Below are 19,953 nucleotides of genomic sequence, written 5' to 3' on the forward strand. Positions count from 1 at the left end.
TTATAAATTAAGCGGCAAACTTAAAATATTTTGAGAAGGAAGAACTTATTTTCTGTCAAAAAAAGGTTAAACATAAAAACTGAATAAACTGTATTATTGATATCATATCAATGATTTTGTATACAGGGTGACCTACAGTAGTTAATCATATTCTGTGTCCGAAGTGCATTTACACTACAGGTCAAAAGTTTGAGTACACTCCCTTTTTTAGAAAAAAAGAAAATAAATAAATACAAGAAAAAAAGTTTGTTGAACAAAAATAAGTATGTAGAATTCAAGAGCAACATGTTTAAAACCAAAATAAATATTTTACACACAACAGTTTATAAATAGGGAAACAAAAAAGCTGTAACCATTTTTTCGTCGAGAAAACCTGCTTTACAATCGTTTAAATAAGTAACGAAAGAAAATTCGTTTGAAAATTGTCAAATGACCTGAAGTCCGTTTTAATACATTAAAATTAACTAGAATTTTTCAAATATTGGTAAAGGTGAAAAAATCAGACATCTGACTAGTTTTACAAAATATTTAATATCCCATCTAATTTTTTTTTACCATAAGTTTTGTTGCTCTAAGAACTTGATAGAATGTGAAAATAAAAAGTTAAAAAATGCTAAAATACCTCAAAATTGTGTTTTTTTACTATTTACGTTTTAGAGAGAGAAGCAGGTATTTTTTTCTACATAATCTAAAAGTAAAAGATTACTATTAGGTTGTATTAATAGCACTGGTGATTGGTCAACAAGGTTTTTGCCACAAGAACCAAAATATACTTTTCTGAAGGTTGTTGGGGTACCAAGCTCGAATCCACGGTCAGAAAAGTATGATTGGCCTCTGTTCTTGAGATATTACCGTTATAAAATGGAAGAACGTCATTTTGGCTTTTTTCGAGGTTATGTTTTTATGTGGGGTAATTTGTTTCAAAGAAATTTGTGACGTATAAGACGTAGTAAGAACTGGTTTTTATCTTCCAAAAAAATTAACTTTTTTTGCCACAAGAACCAAAATATACTTTTCTGAAGGTTTTTAGGGTGCTGAACTCGAATCCGAAATCAGAAAAATTCTATAAGCCTCCGTTATAAAATGCAAAATAGAGGTTTATTTGTAACGATAATATTTAAAAAACGGAGGCTAATAGAATATATCTGATCACGAATTCGAGTTCCCTAGCCCTCAAACCTTTAGAAAATATATTTTGGTTCTTGTGACAAAAATCTTGTTGACCAATGACTTAAAATTTAGATAAACTTAGGTTATCTCGGAGCTTTGGGCAATAAAATAGATATTGGAAAGATTTAAACAGTTCTTGGAAGAAGAAAATAATTTCTCATAAGAACCGTTGCAAATTTTATTGTAATAATATAACTTCGAAAACGGCCAGAATTACGTTTTTTTGTCATTTTATAACGGTAATATCTCAAAAACGGAGCCCAATCAAATATTTCTGACTTCAGATTCGAGTTCAACACTCCAAAAAGTATGGTTTTTATGCCAAAAAAAAGTTCAATTTGGTTGACCAGTGTAGTAATAGCAAAAGATTTAACCAAAGAAATTCTGTATTGGAAGTTTCAAAAAGAGATTTTTTTTATATATTGAATAATTGTCTTGCTGAACTTTTAGGTTATTTATTTTTAATCTTTGTATCGCCTTCCTTAATATAATATAATTTAATATAATTTAAACCAATATATTTCAAAGTAATTCCACATTCTCAGAGTCTAAATAAATATATTGGTTTAAAATTATATAAAAAGGCATTTTATTGAACTAAGGAAGGCGATACAAAGATTAAAAATAAAGGCGAAAATTTTTAAATAATTTAGTAAATTGCTAAAGTCATTTTAGTAATTTACTTAGATAAAATTCAGTCTGCTTTTGACTTAGTAAATTACTAAAAAGGCATTTTACTAAATTTTGCGCCAAAATTTGTAATTTATTTTTTTTTCGAAAATTAGGTACCTAATTTTTTCATAAAAAATCATTAAAAATTGGAAAATTAATATATTTCTTTCTTTAATCAAAATTTAAGCTTACCTATTTGAAAAATAAAAATATTTTCACAAATTTTTATCAAAATCCAACTATTTTTGTTAAAGATAGGAGTAAAAACAAAAATTGTTTTTCACATTTTTCTCAACTTTTTTGTGGATGTATACAAAAATGATCCAAATAACTGGCTGAATACAATGGTTTAGCTGTGGCTGTAGCTCGTAGTACTGTCAAAATTTTACTTAGTGAAACAACAACAAAAGTTGGCGGCAGCTGAGCTAAAAGTTGAGAATTCTTCAACTTGCGCTACAAGCTACAGCCACAGCTACACCATTGTATTCAGGGGGTAAAGTTGTAGATCTTTAAATTATCTACAACTCCCATATAGGTAATTTTTTTTTATAAGAGTGGCACTTTTGCTGTTTGCCCTCCCCTACGTACTTCCGGCCATTTGCTGATCAAATTTATTTTTCCCCTTATCTATACCGTTAAACCTTAAATTCCTCACCACTCATTTATTAAAAATTTTTCGCACTGGTCTAAAATGTCATTGCACCCTATAAAAACAGTTAGTGTAGAGTGGTTGCATAAGGTACCATAACAAATACATTGTGACCTAAAAATTGAGACAAAGCAAGCTTTTCGCATGTGGTAATTTATTAGCTTTTAACAAATATAAAACATACTTTTTTATTAAATCATGATTATATTTCAATATCGATTTAAAACATTAAGTTAAAAAAAAGGAATGTAGGTATGACGTGTCTCTATTAATGGTTTAATAGGAGTAACAGTTATGAGCTTGGAAGTTGAGATAATGCAGGTTTCTTCCGGTAATTATGAATTGCCTGTTGTAGAATTTGTTCAACGGGTGAGAACGTCGATCTGGATCTCAAGCGGGCTTTGGAAATTTCCAATGACTGCACAAAAAATAATTAGAGTTAAAAAATATTCGAGTATGTATGTAAATATAGTCCAGTCAGATAAGACAAAAATTTTGCGTTAGCTCTCAAACCAATTGAAACCCAAAAACTGAAGTGGACAAAGATCCAGCAAGCTCTGATCAAAGATCATAATGATCAGACATATTTGAAGACCTTTTAAATTAAAGCAACAAGAAGTAAAAAGTGAAGAACTGAAAATATTCGTTTCACGTTTTTACACTAAAAACAATCGACAAAATCATTACAGTGAAATTATTTGCAATCAAGGAGTTTTTAAATGAATGGCCTAGTTCCTAGTACATGTATGTATAACATGTATACCTACATACATATCTATTATGTAAAAACAGTTAAATTTACCTTGATGAGATTTGAATTTCTGAGCTTTGCCTCTTCCAAATTAAGAAGCTTACAAGGCTCTTGGGAAGATTTATCACTGCAATCATCGTTTATTTTCGATTTCAGCTCTTCTTGTTTTCTGAAAATAATTTAAATAAGTAGATAATTATTCATATGCTCACATCAGAATAAATTCTATCAGACTAAGGTCCATTTTCTTCACTCGGAGTTGAACAAAACTTGAGAATTTTTATATTAAAAATTCTCAAGTTATGTTCAACTCCGAGTGAAGAAAATGGACCTAAAAGTTTTTCAAATCTTCGTTTTTAAATTCTATTAGTAGCTACTCATTTTTCATTTTATTAGCAAAACAAAACAAAAATTACACAAGTATTTGTTATTTGCTATTCTCAAGATTCAACTGGATCAGATTCATATAATTGAAGAATATTATTTTGAAAATCATAACGAACGTTATGGCCCTTTTCAATGTTAAGTCATATTTTATCAGCATTAAAGTTAAATTATCAACAAAAACCAATCAAATGTAGTGGTATATAATTATTTAATTGGTAATGCAAAACAAAAGATAAAATGGTTCATATAATTTTTTTGTGTGAATAAAGCATGCTCTTATTTAAATTAAAGTACTCTTGTACAGTTTTTGAAATTGATTTTTTGTTTTAATAAGCTGCCTTGACCATTACTATTTCATATAATTTTTTTTAATTGTGCATAAACAAAACTAAAATTTTACGATTTTTGAAGTGGGTTATAATTATGAAACGCACTGTGGCTTATTTTTATTTGTTTTACTAATTGAAACAAAATTAATACAAATAACTTTAATCTATGCACTTATTTTTTTGCATAGTAAAACCTGGCGGTAACCCTTAATGGGTCGATAAACAAAAACAACTGCTCGAACTTGAAACGGCGACAGACCGATGTTAGTTCCAAGGAAATCAAAACCATTTCAAAATTTCGTTTTCATTTTCACACCTATTATTTTGCTCACTGTAATTATATTTGATGTAATTATAATTCCTTTTCAATTTGTTCCTTACAAAAAAGTTGAAAAAATCTCGTTTTTAAACTATCCATAACAACCGCAATCGGGACCTGCCAGATTAAGAATAGGAAGACCTCGAATAAGGAGGCGCATCCAAGGGGAATCACAATCAACTTGGCGTGCGAAACTGGAAGCAGATAGCTGAAGCTGACTGGAAAAGTTTGTTGGTTGAGGCCGAATCCACAATGGATTTTAGATCCGCCTTAAGGCACTGGTCACCCCAAGTAATTAAAAGAAATATCACTTCTTCATTATTCAACATACCAACTACATGTACAATGTACATAATTATGTATGTAAAAGAAAAATACTTACATTTCTTGTAATTTTTTATCCAAGAGTTCTTCAGCTGTTGAATATTTTATTAGAATTTCTTTGATTTCGTCAATTTGCTCCATCGTTTTAAAATTAATTTAAGTACTCTTTCAATCATAATCTATCGTAAAGCAGATTTAACAAAACAATGAAAACAAAACAAAAATCGTTGCTAGGAAACGATAAACTGACAAACACAACACACACTAGTGTCTTGTTTTCTTTAATTTTATTTCGTTTTATCACCAATTTTGTATTTACAAGCTTTTCAAAAAAAAAAACTACCCCTCAAATCTGAAATGTTAACCTCCGACTACATCCTAATTTCCATGCTTGGAATTTTGTTCATTATTTTACATTTTTAAAAAATTATTTATTTCACCAGAAACCGCCAGCGGTGTTACTAGGTGAACATGATGAGTTCCAGGTACTTTTCGATAGATAACCAACTCCGCACTTTCACGGATAGCCTCTATAACACGTTCGTACATATCCGAATTTTCAAATTTCATTCCAGGATCAGCACGAAGATTCAACACCTTACACTTGATGCGCGATGCATATGCTAACACTTGGTCGGCGTTGAACATAGCTAACGAACTGACTTTTAGTCGCACATCTCTGGCAAAGTGGTAGCCACTTGAATGCAAATGCTTTGGAGCTGGACGCATGCCTCGTTTTAAAAGAATTTTCACACCTTCTTCATCTACTGAGCCACCGTATGCATCTAGCACTAGTTCAACCATATCATTGTAATTGTAGCAGGGAACTTTGGACTCGGGCAGATTTTCGTATTCAAGAAATTTATCAATGCCGGATCCGGTGATATCAGCTTGCCTTTTAAGATCACGAACAGTTGGGCCAGCAATATCAATATTAATCAGTTTGCTAACATCATCGGGAAAAGCTGAAGCATACATAAATGTAAGAGCACCTCCCAGAGAATGACCCATCAGGATCATTTTACTCCAGCCAAATTTCTTGACAATCCTTCGAATTAAAGTAATTCCATCCCAAAAGAGATAATACTGCATTCCTGGGGGAAAAGGCGTTGACTTTCCATGACCAGGCAAATCAATACAAAAAACTGGATAAGCTGGATCGAGCAGGGGACACAGCTTGTCAAAGGTTCCGGCATTATCTTGCCACCCATGAAGTGCCAAAATTGGTTGTTTTTCTCGGTCTCCCCACCATTTACCTAGAAAATAAATTTATAGAGTTTTTTTTATTAGTTTTCATAAATCTTGCGCTGTGCATGGAAAATTAATGGATATGAAAAATATGCCTTCAAAAACGCACTCCAAGATAGAGAACTACTATCGTTTCGAGTTTCAAAGCATTCGTTACACTAATTAACTTTTTTTTTCGTAGAGAAATTACGATGAATGTAGACGAGTTATTGATAAATTTTGTTTTGTTTGTCCTTACAATTAAAATTCTGCATGAACCAAAACCTAATCTTCTTAGGACCAGTTGTACCAACGTGGTTCAGCCTCGGATCAGGAATTTAACTCGCCGATTTCGGCGGATTAGCAGTGGATCAACTTTGGTTCAAGGATGGATTTAGCTATTTCAACCTATATTGACCTAGAACCTGTGCTAAAACTCAAAACTACCAGCGAATTCAGAAGATAAAAGTTGCTGAACCACGGATTAAATATTTGTACAACTGGCCCTTAGAAAGCAGCGGAGAAAAGAAGAGACCAGCACCGAATTTTAAGAATGAACAAAAGACAACATAAAAAACAAACGTTCGTGTTGAGGGCTGCTATAGCAGACAAATTACATCAAGGAAATAGATAGATGGAGATGATCTGAACACCGACGTCCCAAATCGATGAGTTTTCGGTTACACCCTCAATGAGCAATGTTGCAAAGGAAGACCTCCAGCGCTACTGGAGATAACTAACTAGGACTGGGTGCAGATTTTATAAATAACGAAACGTAAAAAATTGATCGTTTTTCAAAAACGAAGAAAAAGTATGCAACGAATTCGAATTACGAATAAATAAGGACAGACGACTTTTTAATGATCGAAACCAAGTCATTTATAAATAAAATTGGACCTAAATGGCTGCCCTGAGGTACACCTGAATTAACAATAAATTGGTTCGAACACATATTTCGAAATATTACACTATAAAGCCTATTTTTTAGATATGAGGATATCTAATTTAAAAAACTATTATTAAATCCAAGATTGCTTAATTTTAAGATTAATGTTTTATGACACAGCTTGTCAAAGGCTTTACTAAAGTCAGTGAATACAAAATCGACTTGCTCACGTTTTTCAAAAACATCTACAGAAAAAGAACGTGAAGTTAAATAAATTAGTAACAGTAGACTTTTTTTGACGAATCCATTTTGTTGATCACAAATAATTGACGTACAGTGAAAGGTAAGTACATTACATACAATTGACTCAAACAGTTTTGGTATCACAGATAATTTAGCTATAGGTCGGTAGTTCATTATTTCGTTTTTAGGACCTTTCTTGTGCACAGGAATAATAAATGCACTTTTCCAGATATTAGGAAAAAGAGAACTTTCTAAAGGCTTATTAAAGAGAACACATAACGGATATGACAAATAATAAGAAACACATTTTTTTTTTTAAATACAGGATGGCACACCATCAGCGCCTGGACTGAAACACTCATCCAGTTTTATTATACTTTCCGCAACGGTATCTTCGTTTATTTCAAAATTAATAGAATTTAAGTGAGGGAAATTCAGCTCAACAGAAGAAAAGTAAGAAGAATAATTTCTATCTTCGTGACCCTTTTCTTATAATATTGAATCCTAGATCTAAAGCCCGCTTAGGATTCAATATTATGAAAAGTAAGAAGGGTTCTCTGAATTTGAATCTTCGAAAGCTTCTTTAGAGAGATAACATCGGGTTCATGACTAGTTGACGATGAATTTTTCATAGAGTTTGGCTAGTCGCAATTAGTTTTCGTATAAAGAATTTGAGTGTTCTGCAAATAATTGTTTTATAATTAAGAATGTTTTAAGATCTTCATCGGTTCTTGTACTATTATATTTTACCGAGTCTTTCTTTCTTTTATTTTTTAGGTATTTAAGATGTAAATCAAACCATAGTGGAACATTAGATTTGCCACGTCCTCTTTTAAGTGGAATTGTCTTACAAAAACAATCAAAAAGTGTATTATAAAAAAGGTTACACATATCATTAATATTGCAATTAGGAAATAATTGATTCCAGTCAATGGTACATAATAAATTAAAAAGCTCTATATAATTACGTTTACTAAAATTAAATTCAAGTTCATTTATAGAGTTTTTTTTGAGGAGAAGATAAGTCATATAACCACATATAACCACAATATCTAATGCGGGATGATGTCGATCTTCGTCATTTTACGGGAACCTAGAAGTTATCGTCATCAACTTTAACCCAATCAAGAGCTGTAACAGCTAATTATGAACTGATAATGCGTTGCTTCATTTATTGCATAAAATTATTTAAAAAAAAGAAATTAATCAAATTCATTAATACGTGGTTGTGGTGTAACAAAACGTAAGACTATGAAATAAAAAAAAAAATACACTGAACAAAAAAATGCTTATATTTTATAAACTGGTTGGGATAGATTTTTTTTTTTCTAATTTCGTTTTTGGAAGTCATAAGTGTAGATATCAACCATTGTGGACTAATATATTCTTTACCATACACCCTATATAATATGAACTGATTCATTTTTTCAGTTTTTATTTATTTATGAACAACAAAGAAGAAAAGTTTCTATGAATTGACATTACTAATCATTTGCTGAGGTAATTTCGTTACTTAAGTTAACATTGTTTCAGACATTCAAATGCAGTTATCAACCTATTTAAAAAATGGAAAAATTTTTGAAATAACTCAAAAAACCTTGAATGTGAAAATAAATAATAGTAAAAATAGTTTAGGATTATCTCTTACTCGTGCTTGACTATTTGATTTCCTGGATGATACAAATGTTGTAGTTGTTTCTTTAAATAAAACCTTAATAAAAATAAAATTGATTTTATCATTGCTTCGTCATTCTATCAAGCCCTAAACAGATTAGATAATATTGTAAGCAAGTGTTGTCAATTTCGTCATTCCTGAATATTGTTTTCTAATTAATTAGAAATAGTTTTTTTTTTTGGTATTTTGGTGAAAATACATATAAGTATTGAATTGACTTCTGACCTATACTATTTATTCATGCTGATAGCTTGCGCATAATTAAAAAAAAAAAAAAAACTTTCTCCTACTTACCTTGGACAGTTCCCCATGGAACTTCAATGCTAACTTCTTCCCAACTGTATTCGTTACGTTGAGCGTGACCATCTAAAGGAAAAAACTCCAAATTAATATGAATAAATTAAATTATGTTCCAACAAGACTGAAATTTCATCAGATTTTTCAATTTTCTATTGGAACCTTTTGCAATGTTTACACTACTTACTTTGTTCGAAACTACCTTCTTTGTAACTTTCGCTAGACATTTTCTATTCGAGGTTCCTTGGACAAGATAAATGAAACAAATACTATATTATCCAGTAATGAGAAGGTACTTGTTGTCTTTTAATTTAAGTGGATGGATTATGCTTAAGCTAATCGAACACCATTACCCGAAATAATAGTAATTTTCAAATAGGAAAACAATCGAATTACAACAAATTCGCAAATGCGAAGGTCAAATTTTAAGAAAACATTTTCAGTCAGTACGAAACGACATGGGAAACTGATGTTGCGATTAGTTGAGTAATTTCAATTTGACGTTTCTTTTTGATGACTTTTCGTAGTACATGCGATAAGTGGAAGATGACAAATGAAAATTTGGAGGTGTTCAATGATTGAAACAAAACAGACCAAGGAACATTTTTAAAAGCACATTTAAAACGTTGCTAATTTATTGCTCGAATTTTGTTGTTGTGATGGTTTTTCTAATTGGGAACATGGTTTGAGGGAGATGAAAAGTTATGATTGGGGATTGGAAAATTTTAAGAGCACGGATAGTCAATATTTGAATTACGAGTAGTCTGAAAAGAAGGACTTCGTGGCGAAATCTTTACCCAAGTAACAATTTGGCTTAGGTACATAAATTCCAATTTTTTCGATTTCACAAGCTATAGTTTGTTTGGATCTAGTTTAAGGCTTGATTACGCAAGTCAATCATTCTGGAAAGAAAGAAGGTCTCCTAAAGACTCCTTAGAAGTATTTAAAGGAAGTCTTGTAAATTTTAGTTAAAGAAGGCCTTTTTAAGACCTTTTTGAACCTTTCAATAGGTTCTTTTAAGTATGCAATGTTATTATCCTTTTTTTGTTTTAGTTAAAAATGAATTCTTTTTTGTTTTTGTAGTTGTTTTTTTTTTTAATTTCGATACGACATGCATTAAAGAGCTATACAAGCTCTTCCGAAGCTATTTGTCAAATCTCAAAGCATCGGTAGAGCTTCAGTAAAGCTTCGTTTAAGATCCTTATAGAGGGTGAAACTTGTATAACGTTCTCCTTTTTCCATGCCCAACAACCTTACTAAAGTTTAAAAGAAGCTTAAATGTAGCTTTTGTAATACCTTAACCGAAGCTGAAAGCTGAAGCCCCCTAAAAACTGTTTCAATAGGTTCTTTTAAGTATGCAATGTTATTATCCTTTTTTTGTTTTAGTTAAAAATGAATTCTTTTTTGTTTTTGTAGTTGTTTTTTTTTAATTTCGATACGACATGCATTAAAGAGCTATACAAGCTCTTCCGAAGCTATTTGTCAAATCTCAAAGCATCGGTAGAGCTTCAGTAAAGCTTCGTTTAAGATCCTTATACAGGGTGAAACTTGTATAACGTTCTCCTTTTTCCATGCCCAACAACCTTACTAAAGTTTAAAAGAAGCTTAAATGTAGCTTTTGTAATACCTTAACCGAAGCTGAAATGTTAGTTGAGGCTTAAGTGTCGCAAGGTGGTCGTACTAAAAAAACTCACCTAATATAAAACCAAATCAAAACCAATAGAAAAAGAAAATTCTTGTAATTTTTTCATTTTTGTTTCTATAATTTCTATAAAACTTGTATTAAAGAGCTATACAAGCTACTCCGAAACTATCTGTCAAATCTCTCAGCTCAGTAAAGCTTCGTTTAAGCTTCTTATAGACCTCAGAAGGACATAAGCCGTTTTTATTATCCCACTTGATCCATATAGATCATATTAATTAACACGTATTACAACAACTACATGTGAGATCTTGCTTTTCATCTGGATCACGAATCGTGATCTTGTTGTGCTATTTTTGTATGGAAAATTTCCTTTCACTTCAGCTGCGCAATGGGCTTAATACCTTTACCGAAGTTAAAATGTTAGTTGGGTGGAGTACTAGGCTCCAGTAATGCAGGTGAGTCTAATAGCCTGTTTTCACTAGATTTGAACTGACCTAATTATAATTTGCGAAAAAAATATCTCATTTGGGCTGTAGTGAAAACAGGTTAAAAAGTGCTTCTATTTTGATACGAGTTGATATCATACTATTCCATCTCACTGAACAAATATATTTTTTAGTTGGCAGCACTTATCGCCAGTTATGAAAGATTTCTTAATTTTTTGACACATTTCGATTTCGTTTTCTAGCATATTCGGCGAACTTCTATTAAAATTACTTGCATCAAATTTTCATTCTCTAAAAAAAAACTCGAAATAAATTATTAAAATAAATATTTATATTTATTCTAAATACACAGGTTAGTACAAACTCTAGTTTTATATAAATTATCAAAATATTTATTAAAAACAATATATATTTATTATTATTATTTCAACTACGCAATGATTATTTCATCACCTGCATAATATTTTTTTTTTTGTTCACTTTTAAAGAATCCAAAATAAAATAAAATGTTGAGACTGGCATTAACTGTGCCTTTAAGGCCATCACTTCAAATTAAATCTGCACTCCAGAATAATGCTGGCTTTGTTAAGAAACAATTTGTCCGAGAATACTCTCGCGATGCACGTCCTGGCGTTAGCCGAAGTCGGGTTCAAACACCACCGTCATTGAAAGAGAAGTTGATGGGACCTGCTGGACCAAATGGTGAGTAAATTGACAATCTAATAAAAAAGTATTTAAATTGATAATGGGTCTGGGTGTAGCTTATTCAATTGGAAAAGGAGCTGCTGCAGGCGCTGCAGCTGTTGGCATGGGTGCTCTTTGCTATTACGGGCTAGGACTTGGAAGTCCATCAACTATTCAACACAATTCAATGTAAATACAATTACATTTCAAATATAGGCAGGGCGGCTACTATAGAAACGCTCAACTCATCGAGAGCTAAGAGGCCTATTAGTAGTTACGAAAACCTCCGCATCCTGGCACGTTTGGCGTAGTAAAGTGCATTGTGCATCTCATAGAGCTAAAAGAGGACATTGTTGTCAAATTAAAGTTAATACCATCCCTTTCTCAAATTCAGACGTTTTCCGGGTCAAAGGTTGTCAGTTTCGTAACGCAGCCTGTTTAAAAGTTAGAAGCGATGGAAGTGAGTTTTTTCATAAATAACCCTATTCTGGTATTCGATTCCCGTGAAAGTCTTAAATAAGAAGATTTTAAATGGGGGATACAATTAAATTTAACCAATTTTTTTTGTTAAGAATTGCTTAGACAGACGGAAACAAAGCTTTGATTTCAAAAGTTAGATGCTTTTCAAAGCCAGTTTGACGTATTATAGCCATGAAATATTTTAATTCACGTGAATCGAATAGCAGAATAGGACTGAAAGTCTTGTTTTTTAAGGAATGGGGCCGGTTATAGCGATCAGGAAAATGAATCAGGAAAAAATTTCAAATACATATTTTCAGTGCCGGTTTAAGCACTACCGGCGCCCCTGGGCGAGATTTTACGCGGCGCCCTCAAAAAATTTTCGCTCTTAAAAAAAATTTTAATATCACAAATAATATAAATTATCCGGGCTCTAACATCTAACAATCAAAGAGGAAAGCCATTTTGGTAACAGGGAAAATAAAGTTAAATAAATTGAACGAAAGATTAGGGGCGCTAATATCCTTCAAATGAAATAGGGCTAAAAATACTTGCACCTTTGGTCAAAAAAAAAGAAAAAATTGGGCGCCTCTTTCTTCAAATATGGAAGAGGTTTAAAAAAAGGCGCCTTTGTGAAAGTCAACACAAATAGAACAAGAAGTGCCTCCGCCTCCTCAAAAAGATAAGGACTTAGAGACACATTTTCGGAAGTCAGATAAATTGAACGAAAATTGTATAGGCACCTTCGTCCCTAAAAACAGTAGGATTAAAAAAGTGCACCTTTGCCGAAATATCAAACGAAGATTGGAAGCGCCTTCGTCTTTCAAAAAATGTAGGGCTTTTGAAAAAGTAAAAAAAGATTGAATGTAGGTTAGGGGCGCATTTCAAAAGAATTGGAGTAAAAAATAAATAGACCACCAATTGGGATGCCTTCGTTCTTCATATAGAATTAGTATCGTAAATACACAGCTGCCCCACCCTAAAACCGGCCCTGCATATTTTGTGATGTTTCTATTCGATAAAAACACAAATGATATATCAATCGATTATAATGTAAGAATAAAAAAAAATTATCAACAAATGGTTTAAAAAACTTTTATGCCAGAAAGGTTCTTTGTTTTACCTTTGATTGGATACCAACAAAACATGACCAAAAACAAGACTTTAGCCAAAAGCTCATGTTAAAACGAGCTGCATGACAAAACTGCCAGGTTTTCAACTGAAAGATCTCTGAATTTTGTTAGCTGACAATATCATCTTTAATTTGACACCAATATCGTATTTTAGCTCTATGAGATGCGCAATGCTCTTTACAACGCAAAACATGCCAGGATGCGGACGGGAAGAACTGTCAGCCCTCTTTCATTTCCAATTTGAAATTTTCTTTAGCTTGATGAAATGAGCGTTTCTGCAGTGGCCGTCCAATCTAATAGGCCCTTAGTAATAGACTTGAATTTGGCAAAAATCGATTTGAACAAACAAAATTAGTGGTAATACAACATAATGTACATCTTACTTCTAAACTTAGAATTGACTTAGAAGCAGTTCACTCACTTATAATTAAGTCGATTTTAAAATCATAGCACTTTTTTAATTTGGAAGTGAGGAAAGTGTTTTATTTTTTTGTTTAAATCGAGCTTTCGCTATACTCGGGTTTATTACTAAAGGCCATATATTTAAGTATAAATTCTAAATCGGAAATTTTCTAAAGGTTGTGGCCACAGTACGTGAGAGAAAGGATCCACACTACCTACGGATACTTTGGGGCCTCTGTGGCATTGACAGCTGCAAGTGCTGTTGCAGTCTTTAGATCACCAAGGCTCTTGAACTTGGCTACCCGTAACGGATGGATGGTAATAACTTTTTTTTTTAAATTCACTTTTTTCTTTAAATTCTAATTTCTTTCATTTACCAATTCAAGTCTATGCTCGGTACCTTTGCTTTAATGATTGGTTCCGGTGTGGCAACCCAGGCAATTCCATACTCACCTGGTATTGGTGCAAAACAGCTTGCTTGGGCAGCACATTGTGCTATTATTGGTGGTGTTATTGCTCCGATGTGCTTTTTGGGAGGTCCGATTCTAACTAGGGCTGCTCTATACACCGCTGGTATTGTAGGTGGCCTCTCTACAGTGGCAGTATGCGCTCCAAGTGATCAGTTCTTATACATGGGTGGTCCTTTGGCTATTGGCTTGGGATTCGTGTTTGCCTCGTCGATGGCTGGTATGTGGCTTCCACCCACAACCATGCTTGGAGCTGGTTTGGCTTCCGTTTCTCTCTACGGTGGATTAGTATTATTCAGTGGATTTTTACTCTACGACACACAGCGCATTGTTCGCAAAGCCGAGACCTATCCAGCATTATTTACCCAAAGGCCATATGATCCAGTTAATGCGTAAGTTTGTTATTTGCTTTAATTTTGTATAGCTATTTTCATAATAATTTTTATTTATAGATCCCTATCGATTTATATGGATACCATAAATATATTTATTCGAATTGCATCTATTTTGGCTGGAGGTGGTTCGCGAAGGAAGTAAATTGGATAACTTTGGAAAGAATGTTATGTGTGATATTTTATAAATGAAATGAAAGAAATTTGAACGAAATGAAAAAGAAAAAAAAAACTAATAAGTTGCGATACCTAAATATAAATTAATAAAATACTAGTTTATTGTTTGGTTGCTTTATGTTTTTTGTTTTTAATGACAATGATCTCCAAATAAGATTTTTGTATATGTACCAATTCAATTTAAGTAGCATTTCCAATAAGGACTTCAGAAATCTGAAATTGATTCTTCAAAGAATTTCGTTATTTTGCAGACTCAAAGGGTGGATGAATAATTTTCTTATAAAATGAACAGTAAATAAACAAAAAATAAAAAAACTTCCCTGTCCAATGAATAAAAATCATGCGATGTTTTCAGCGTCATATGAATCATATATATAAAACGGAAAACATCGACTTATCTATTTACCGGTATATTTTGTTCATCTCTTAAATTAGTCGCATGTCACATCATTAGTTTAGAAACTTCTCACACAATTTTAGTTACTTAGGATGAGTAATTTCTGAGATAAACGTTCTGCATTTCACTTTTTGCAAATTCTCTTGTCGAAAGTGAAATTAGGTGTTCTGCATTTCAATAATTTACGTTTTCTGAGCGAATTAAATTCACTTTGTTTCATTTTTTTCTTTAAAAATTTGCTATTATAATGCAAATATTTGGTTTAATGCAGTAAATTCACTTAAGAAATAAAATAAAAATGGAAGATCCTTCAGTTCGAAATAATTTCGAAGTTTTCGTAATCGATCGAAATGGAGAACATACCACTTCATTTCACGTGAAATTTTAAAGTGATTTCAATTCACTTTCGATCGAATTGTGGAACATGGGCGATAGGGTTTCACAAAATCGTAACTGGCTTACTGACAGATCATCAAAATTATGGAGCACTTGCAATTTTAAACAGTCTTATGGTGCATACAAAAGATAAAAACAAAAAAAATTGGATTTTCCGTTCAGGGGATGTGGTAATCACCCGTTTTCGCTGAACTATTATCAAATATTAGAATATAACAAAGTATTTCTGGGGTGGAATCGGCTAACGCGATAGCTTATAGTCAAAAAATAATTAATTATCGACTATCGCGACTGTTTAGTCAGTCTCTTTATCAGTATAAAAGTGCGCACATTACAACGATTAAGGGCCGGTTTATTCACACTCGATTATCTTTTAATCAAGGATTTTTCTATGGAATAATACTTGATTAAAAGTTTATCGACTGTGAACAAACTGGCCCTAAGTATAGGCCAATCAAAACGTTTGAATGATCGAAAAAAAGTTTGTTTTGCTACACAATTGCCTAAAGTAATTCCTACTTATTTCCTAACCTTGAAAGTCTGTAGTGTACAAGGACTTTAAGAAAAATTTGATTTTTTATTGTGGTTTTTTCTTGCTAAATCAATAGACTTTTATTTGAAACGTTTTCACTTTTAACCCTTTCGCACCTGTTGCGACACGTGTCCCTTTCATTAAAACACTTTCGATAAAACACTATTCTGTACTTCATTGCAAATGTCAATTCTATTCGAAAATGGCCAGTTTTAACGCACCATCTGAACTTAAGTTCAGATTTTTTGTGACGTTGAACGCCTGAATTTCAGGTGACATTAACGAAGGATCTACTTTTTTTCTTTACTTGGATTGACTTTAAAAAAAAGAGCATTTATTTTTCTAGGATAATAAAAATAGTTCAAGTGATTGTCATAAAAGAGTTATTTATCAATATTTTTTGTGAGATCACTTCAGTATTTGTAAACATTTTGTTGGATTCATAAAATCCTTTTCTGCTATCCACTTATGTAAGTTTAATTTTGCTTTGTTCCCCAACTTCTTCTTAAGTTTTTTTATTTCCTCATTTATTTTCATTATTCCATTTCTGCACATAAACATGTGGAGGAAGAACACAAATTATAATTAATTACATATGCATTGTAATATCATATAACAAATAACAATAACACCGCAACAAATGTCCAAACACAAAAGAAATACAAACAAATCCATTTATATTTTGTATTAAAATCACAAAGTTCAATTTTGGTGTATAGTACATTTGGCACGTTTGCCAACTTCACCTAACTTTTTATGAAATCTGACCAATCAGAGCCTTTGAAAATTCAGATCTTAAGTTCAGGTGGCCTGGGTTGAACGCGGGGAATGCTTTCGTTCCGCTTTTGATTTGGTCCCTGTAAGACTTTCGAAATGAAAATAAAAAATAGTACTTAATACTCACCCATATAACGATTGTCAACTGATAGCTGATAAGTACTGAAACTTGGTGTTTTAAAATTTGATTTGGGGGAAAACTGGTGATTTTTTTAAATTTTTCAATTACATTTCAAATAGTAACGGTTAGCATCTTCTTTGTTTTCACATTTTTTGCAAATTAGATAATAAGATATAGAAATTTATTTTGATCAACTATCAATTGATAGTTTGCAATCATAATAGCAGTGACTATTTCAACTTACGAACTAGTTTTTGGAACTCACACACTCTTATGGGATTTGTCAAATCAAGTGACCAAACAAATAAAAATCGAGTTGAGTAAGATATTATTATAATAGTTATAGAATTAGTTTAATATAAAGCCAAGACAAATAGATTTAATTACACTAAAATGCAGAAATAAATTAATAACGGATTGAACGGACAATTATTAAATTTTTGCAGGATTTGCGTCGGCCTGCGTTTTTTTCACATTTATTTCTGATACAAATCTCTTCCATAAATTGCTGGATTTTCGGTCATGGACTCTCATATTTTTATGTATCAATTCGGTATACAAACATGCGAATTCTATCAACATACCTATTATACATTTTTTTTTTGTAAATTTTAGCTTCAAGATTCCCTATAAATACATTTTATCTGCTAAATTTGTTACTATCACTAAGATTTACATTCAAAAAAGTAACATTTTGAGATATTTCTTGTGCATTCTGCCATCACATTTGTTGTAGAAACCAAACTTCCGTATTCGAATGCTTTGCTTTTCGAAAACGAGGTACGGGGTACGAAAATTCCACTTTCGGAATTCTTATTTCGAAACTAGTAGATTTCAATCCGCTTTAGAAATAGAGTATCAAATATTCGTTTTAGAATTTGTTTGCTTTGGGAACGAGATATAAAGTAGGGCCCCAGACATTTTGGTAAAAGATAAGGAACTCGCTTCGAATCAGACGACCTTGTACTAAAATTTGAAAACGAGTATATAAAGTTTTTTTCTCGGCCATAATCTTTTGGGGCGAAATTTATAATTCCTATGGTTTGTACATTTTAGAGCAATGACAATTGTGTGGGATAGAAATGAACAAAAATCGTAACATTAAAAAAATTAAACAGTATTTTTTATTGAAAAATTTAAACTACGTAAATAGAATATTTCCTATATTTTCACAAATTTTTGCAATGTCTTCGTTTGATGAATACTCTGCAGCCAGAATTGCATTTCCCAATGCAATTGTTTCCTTTATCGTCTTTGCCTTAATCCAAATGCGTCCATTTAAGCCAACAGCAATTTCGAATGGCATTTCTTTAGTTAGCGCTCGCAGCAATAGGCAGTCTTCTCTTAAAATTGTTCTGGCCAAATTGAGGCTACAATTGAAGACAAATCCATCCGACAATACTCCCAATTTACCCTTTTTACCAACTGAATTGACACACACCAGTTCGGGTTCCAAGTCTCGACTGGCAACAATAAGGCGGGCATAAAGCAAATCTCCTACATTCACATCTGGTCGATTCTTTTTAGTGGCTGCTTCAAAAGCCAAATATGATAGAGCTGCATTTTCGTGAGCGCCAATATCAACTCTGAAAATATCACCAGCTTTTGCGGTGACAACACCTATGACAGCTTCTCCTCGAACTGGAACATATCGTTTCTGGTAGCTATCTACCCAAAACATATTTGTATCTTTTTTACAAAGAGTTCCTGCTTTGCAGGCAACAACTTTGTCATCCAGACGACGAAGTCCCGGTCCTAGGACTACTTTCTTTGTTTTTGCCAGTTCTTCAGCTTCGGTTATCCGTTCACCGGGCATTACAATGAGAGCCATTATGTTGTGATTTTTATTTAAAAAGTCTTTAATATTTATTAATAATTTAAAGGATTTTTGTTTTAAAAATAGTAGAAATGTTCGCACATGTGAAGAAAACCAAAACAACTTTTTGTATTTTGTTATGTCAAAACTTTTAACGGAATCTGACGTTTATGAAAATAATAATTCCACAAAGAGTGCGTTCCAGGCTGCAGTAATTTTGATTTGTATTGAGACTGTGTTAACACTGGTTTAAAAACTTTTTGAAGCAAAAGCCTGTCACGCAGTTCGAGATAAATTTTAGCTCCCATACAAATTTATCGACAAATTTTAGCTGAGCTAAAATGCATTCCATACAAATTATCGATAACTTGTATGCGAATTTTATCTCGGCTAAAATTTAGTTCGATCTGCGTACCAGACTAAAATGGTTAAAATCTCTCAAAGGAGAATGCACAAAAATGTATTTCTGATTGGGTAATTCCTGGAAATGGTCTTGTATCGTTGCAAAAGTGTAACATTTGCTTTAAACTTATTTTCTGGTGTTTTTTCTTGAATTTTTTAAATTTGTATTTTTATTACCTATTTTTACTTTGATATAATATCCGATGGTATTTTTTTGTAAACATGTCCGCTGTTGACTTTGGACTTGGGAGTCTTCAAAATTGTTCGTTTCGCTTCAGCTGGGCTTTAAAGCCTAGTACTCAGCTGAAGCGAAACGAAATCTTGAACGAAATTTTGAAAGTCAAGCCTGGTACGCTGTTCGCGCTAAATTTTAGCCGAGATAAAATTCCCATACAAGTTATCGATAATTTGTATGGGATCCATTTTAGCTCGGCTAAAAGTTATCGATAATTTGTATGGGAGCTAAAATTTAGCGCGAGCTGCGTACCAGGCTTCAACAGCGAACATGTTAACAAAAAAAATACCATCGGATATTATAGAAAAGTAAAAATAATAAAAATACAAATAAAAAAATTCAAGAAAAAACACCAGAAAATAAGTTTAAACCAAAAACAAATTTAATTTCGTTTAAGATTTCGTTAACGAAAAAATATCATCAAGTATTCTGTCAAAGTCAAAATAAAAAAATTCAAAATTAATTTAAAATCAAGAAAAATCAATAGAAAATAATTTTGTAAAGGCTTAACTACATTGGCTCAAAAAGTGAAAAAGTACAAAA

General features: G+C 32.1%; 4 protein-coding genes across 5 annotated transcripts; 1 reads left to right on the top strand and 3 right to left on the bottom strand.

Annotated features, from left to right (window-relative positions):
- Positions 1-2,615: 2,615 nt before the first annotated feature.
- On the bottom strand, positions 2,616-4,773 carry LOC129906053 (uncharacterized). Its single transcript, XM_055981683.1, has 3 exons — positions 4,660-4,773; positions 3,294-3,411; positions 2,616-2,909 (listed from the first exon to the last, which is right to left on the bottom strand). Exons 1-3 carry the CDS (start codon positions 4,740-4,742, stop codon positions 2,784-2,786), a joined length of 327 nt encoding a protein of 108 aa, XP_055837658.1. The 5' UTR covers positions 4,743-4,773; the 3' UTR covers positions 2,616-2,783.
- LOC129906049 (probable serine hydrolase) lies at positions 4,660-9,413 on the bottom strand. 2 transcript variants are annotated; one of them, XM_055981672.1, is made up of 3 exons: positions 9,132-9,413; positions 8,927-8,998; positions 4,660-5,857 (listed from the first exon to the last, which is right to left on the bottom strand). In XM_055981672.1, exons 1-3 carry the CDS (start codon positions 9,154-9,156, stop codon positions 5,013-5,015), a joined length of 942 nt encoding a protein of 313 aa, XP_055837647.1. In that variant the 5' UTR covers positions 9,157-9,413; the 3' UTR covers positions 4,660-5,012. The 2 variants fall into 2 exon arrangements, with proteins under 2 accessions (XP_055837647.1, XP_055837646.1); XM_055981671.1 differs by having other exon boundaries at positions 9,117-9,413.
- A 1,832-nt stretch (positions 9,414-11,245) lies between these two features.
- On the top strand, positions 11,246-14,852 carry LOC129906048 (growth hormone-inducible transmembrane protein-like). The gene is made up of 6 exons (XM_055981670.1): positions 11,246-11,372; positions 11,509-11,722; positions 11,782-11,893; positions 13,875-14,016; positions 14,085-14,557; positions 14,618-14,852. The coding sequence occupies exons 2-6, from the start codon at positions 11,527-11,529 to the stop codon at positions 14,700-14,702; spliced, it is 1,008 nt and encodes a 335-aa protein (XP_055837645.1). The 5' UTR covers positions 11,246-11,372; positions 11,509-11,526; the 3' UTR covers positions 14,703-14,852.
- A 3,206-nt stretch (positions 14,853-18,058) lies between these two features.
- On the bottom strand, positions 18,059-18,916 carry LOC129906051 (exosome complex component RRP40). The gene has a single exon (XM_055981681.1). The coding sequence runs from the start codon at positions 18,786-18,788 to the stop codon at positions 18,099-18,101; it is 690 nt and encodes a 229-aa protein (XP_055837656.1). The 5' UTR covers positions 18,789-18,916; the 3' UTR covers positions 18,059-18,098.
- Between the last annotated feature and the right edge of the window lie 1,037 nt (positions 18,917-19,953).

Source organism: Episyrphus balteatus, chromosome 1 (genome assembly GCF_945859705.1).
Source record: "Episyrphus balteatus chromosome 1, idEpiBalt1.1, whole genome shotgun sequence".
In the NCBI taxonomy this organism is placed as follows: domain Eukaryota; kingdom Metazoa; phylum Arthropoda; class Insecta; order Diptera; family Syrphidae; genus Episyrphus; species Episyrphus balteatus.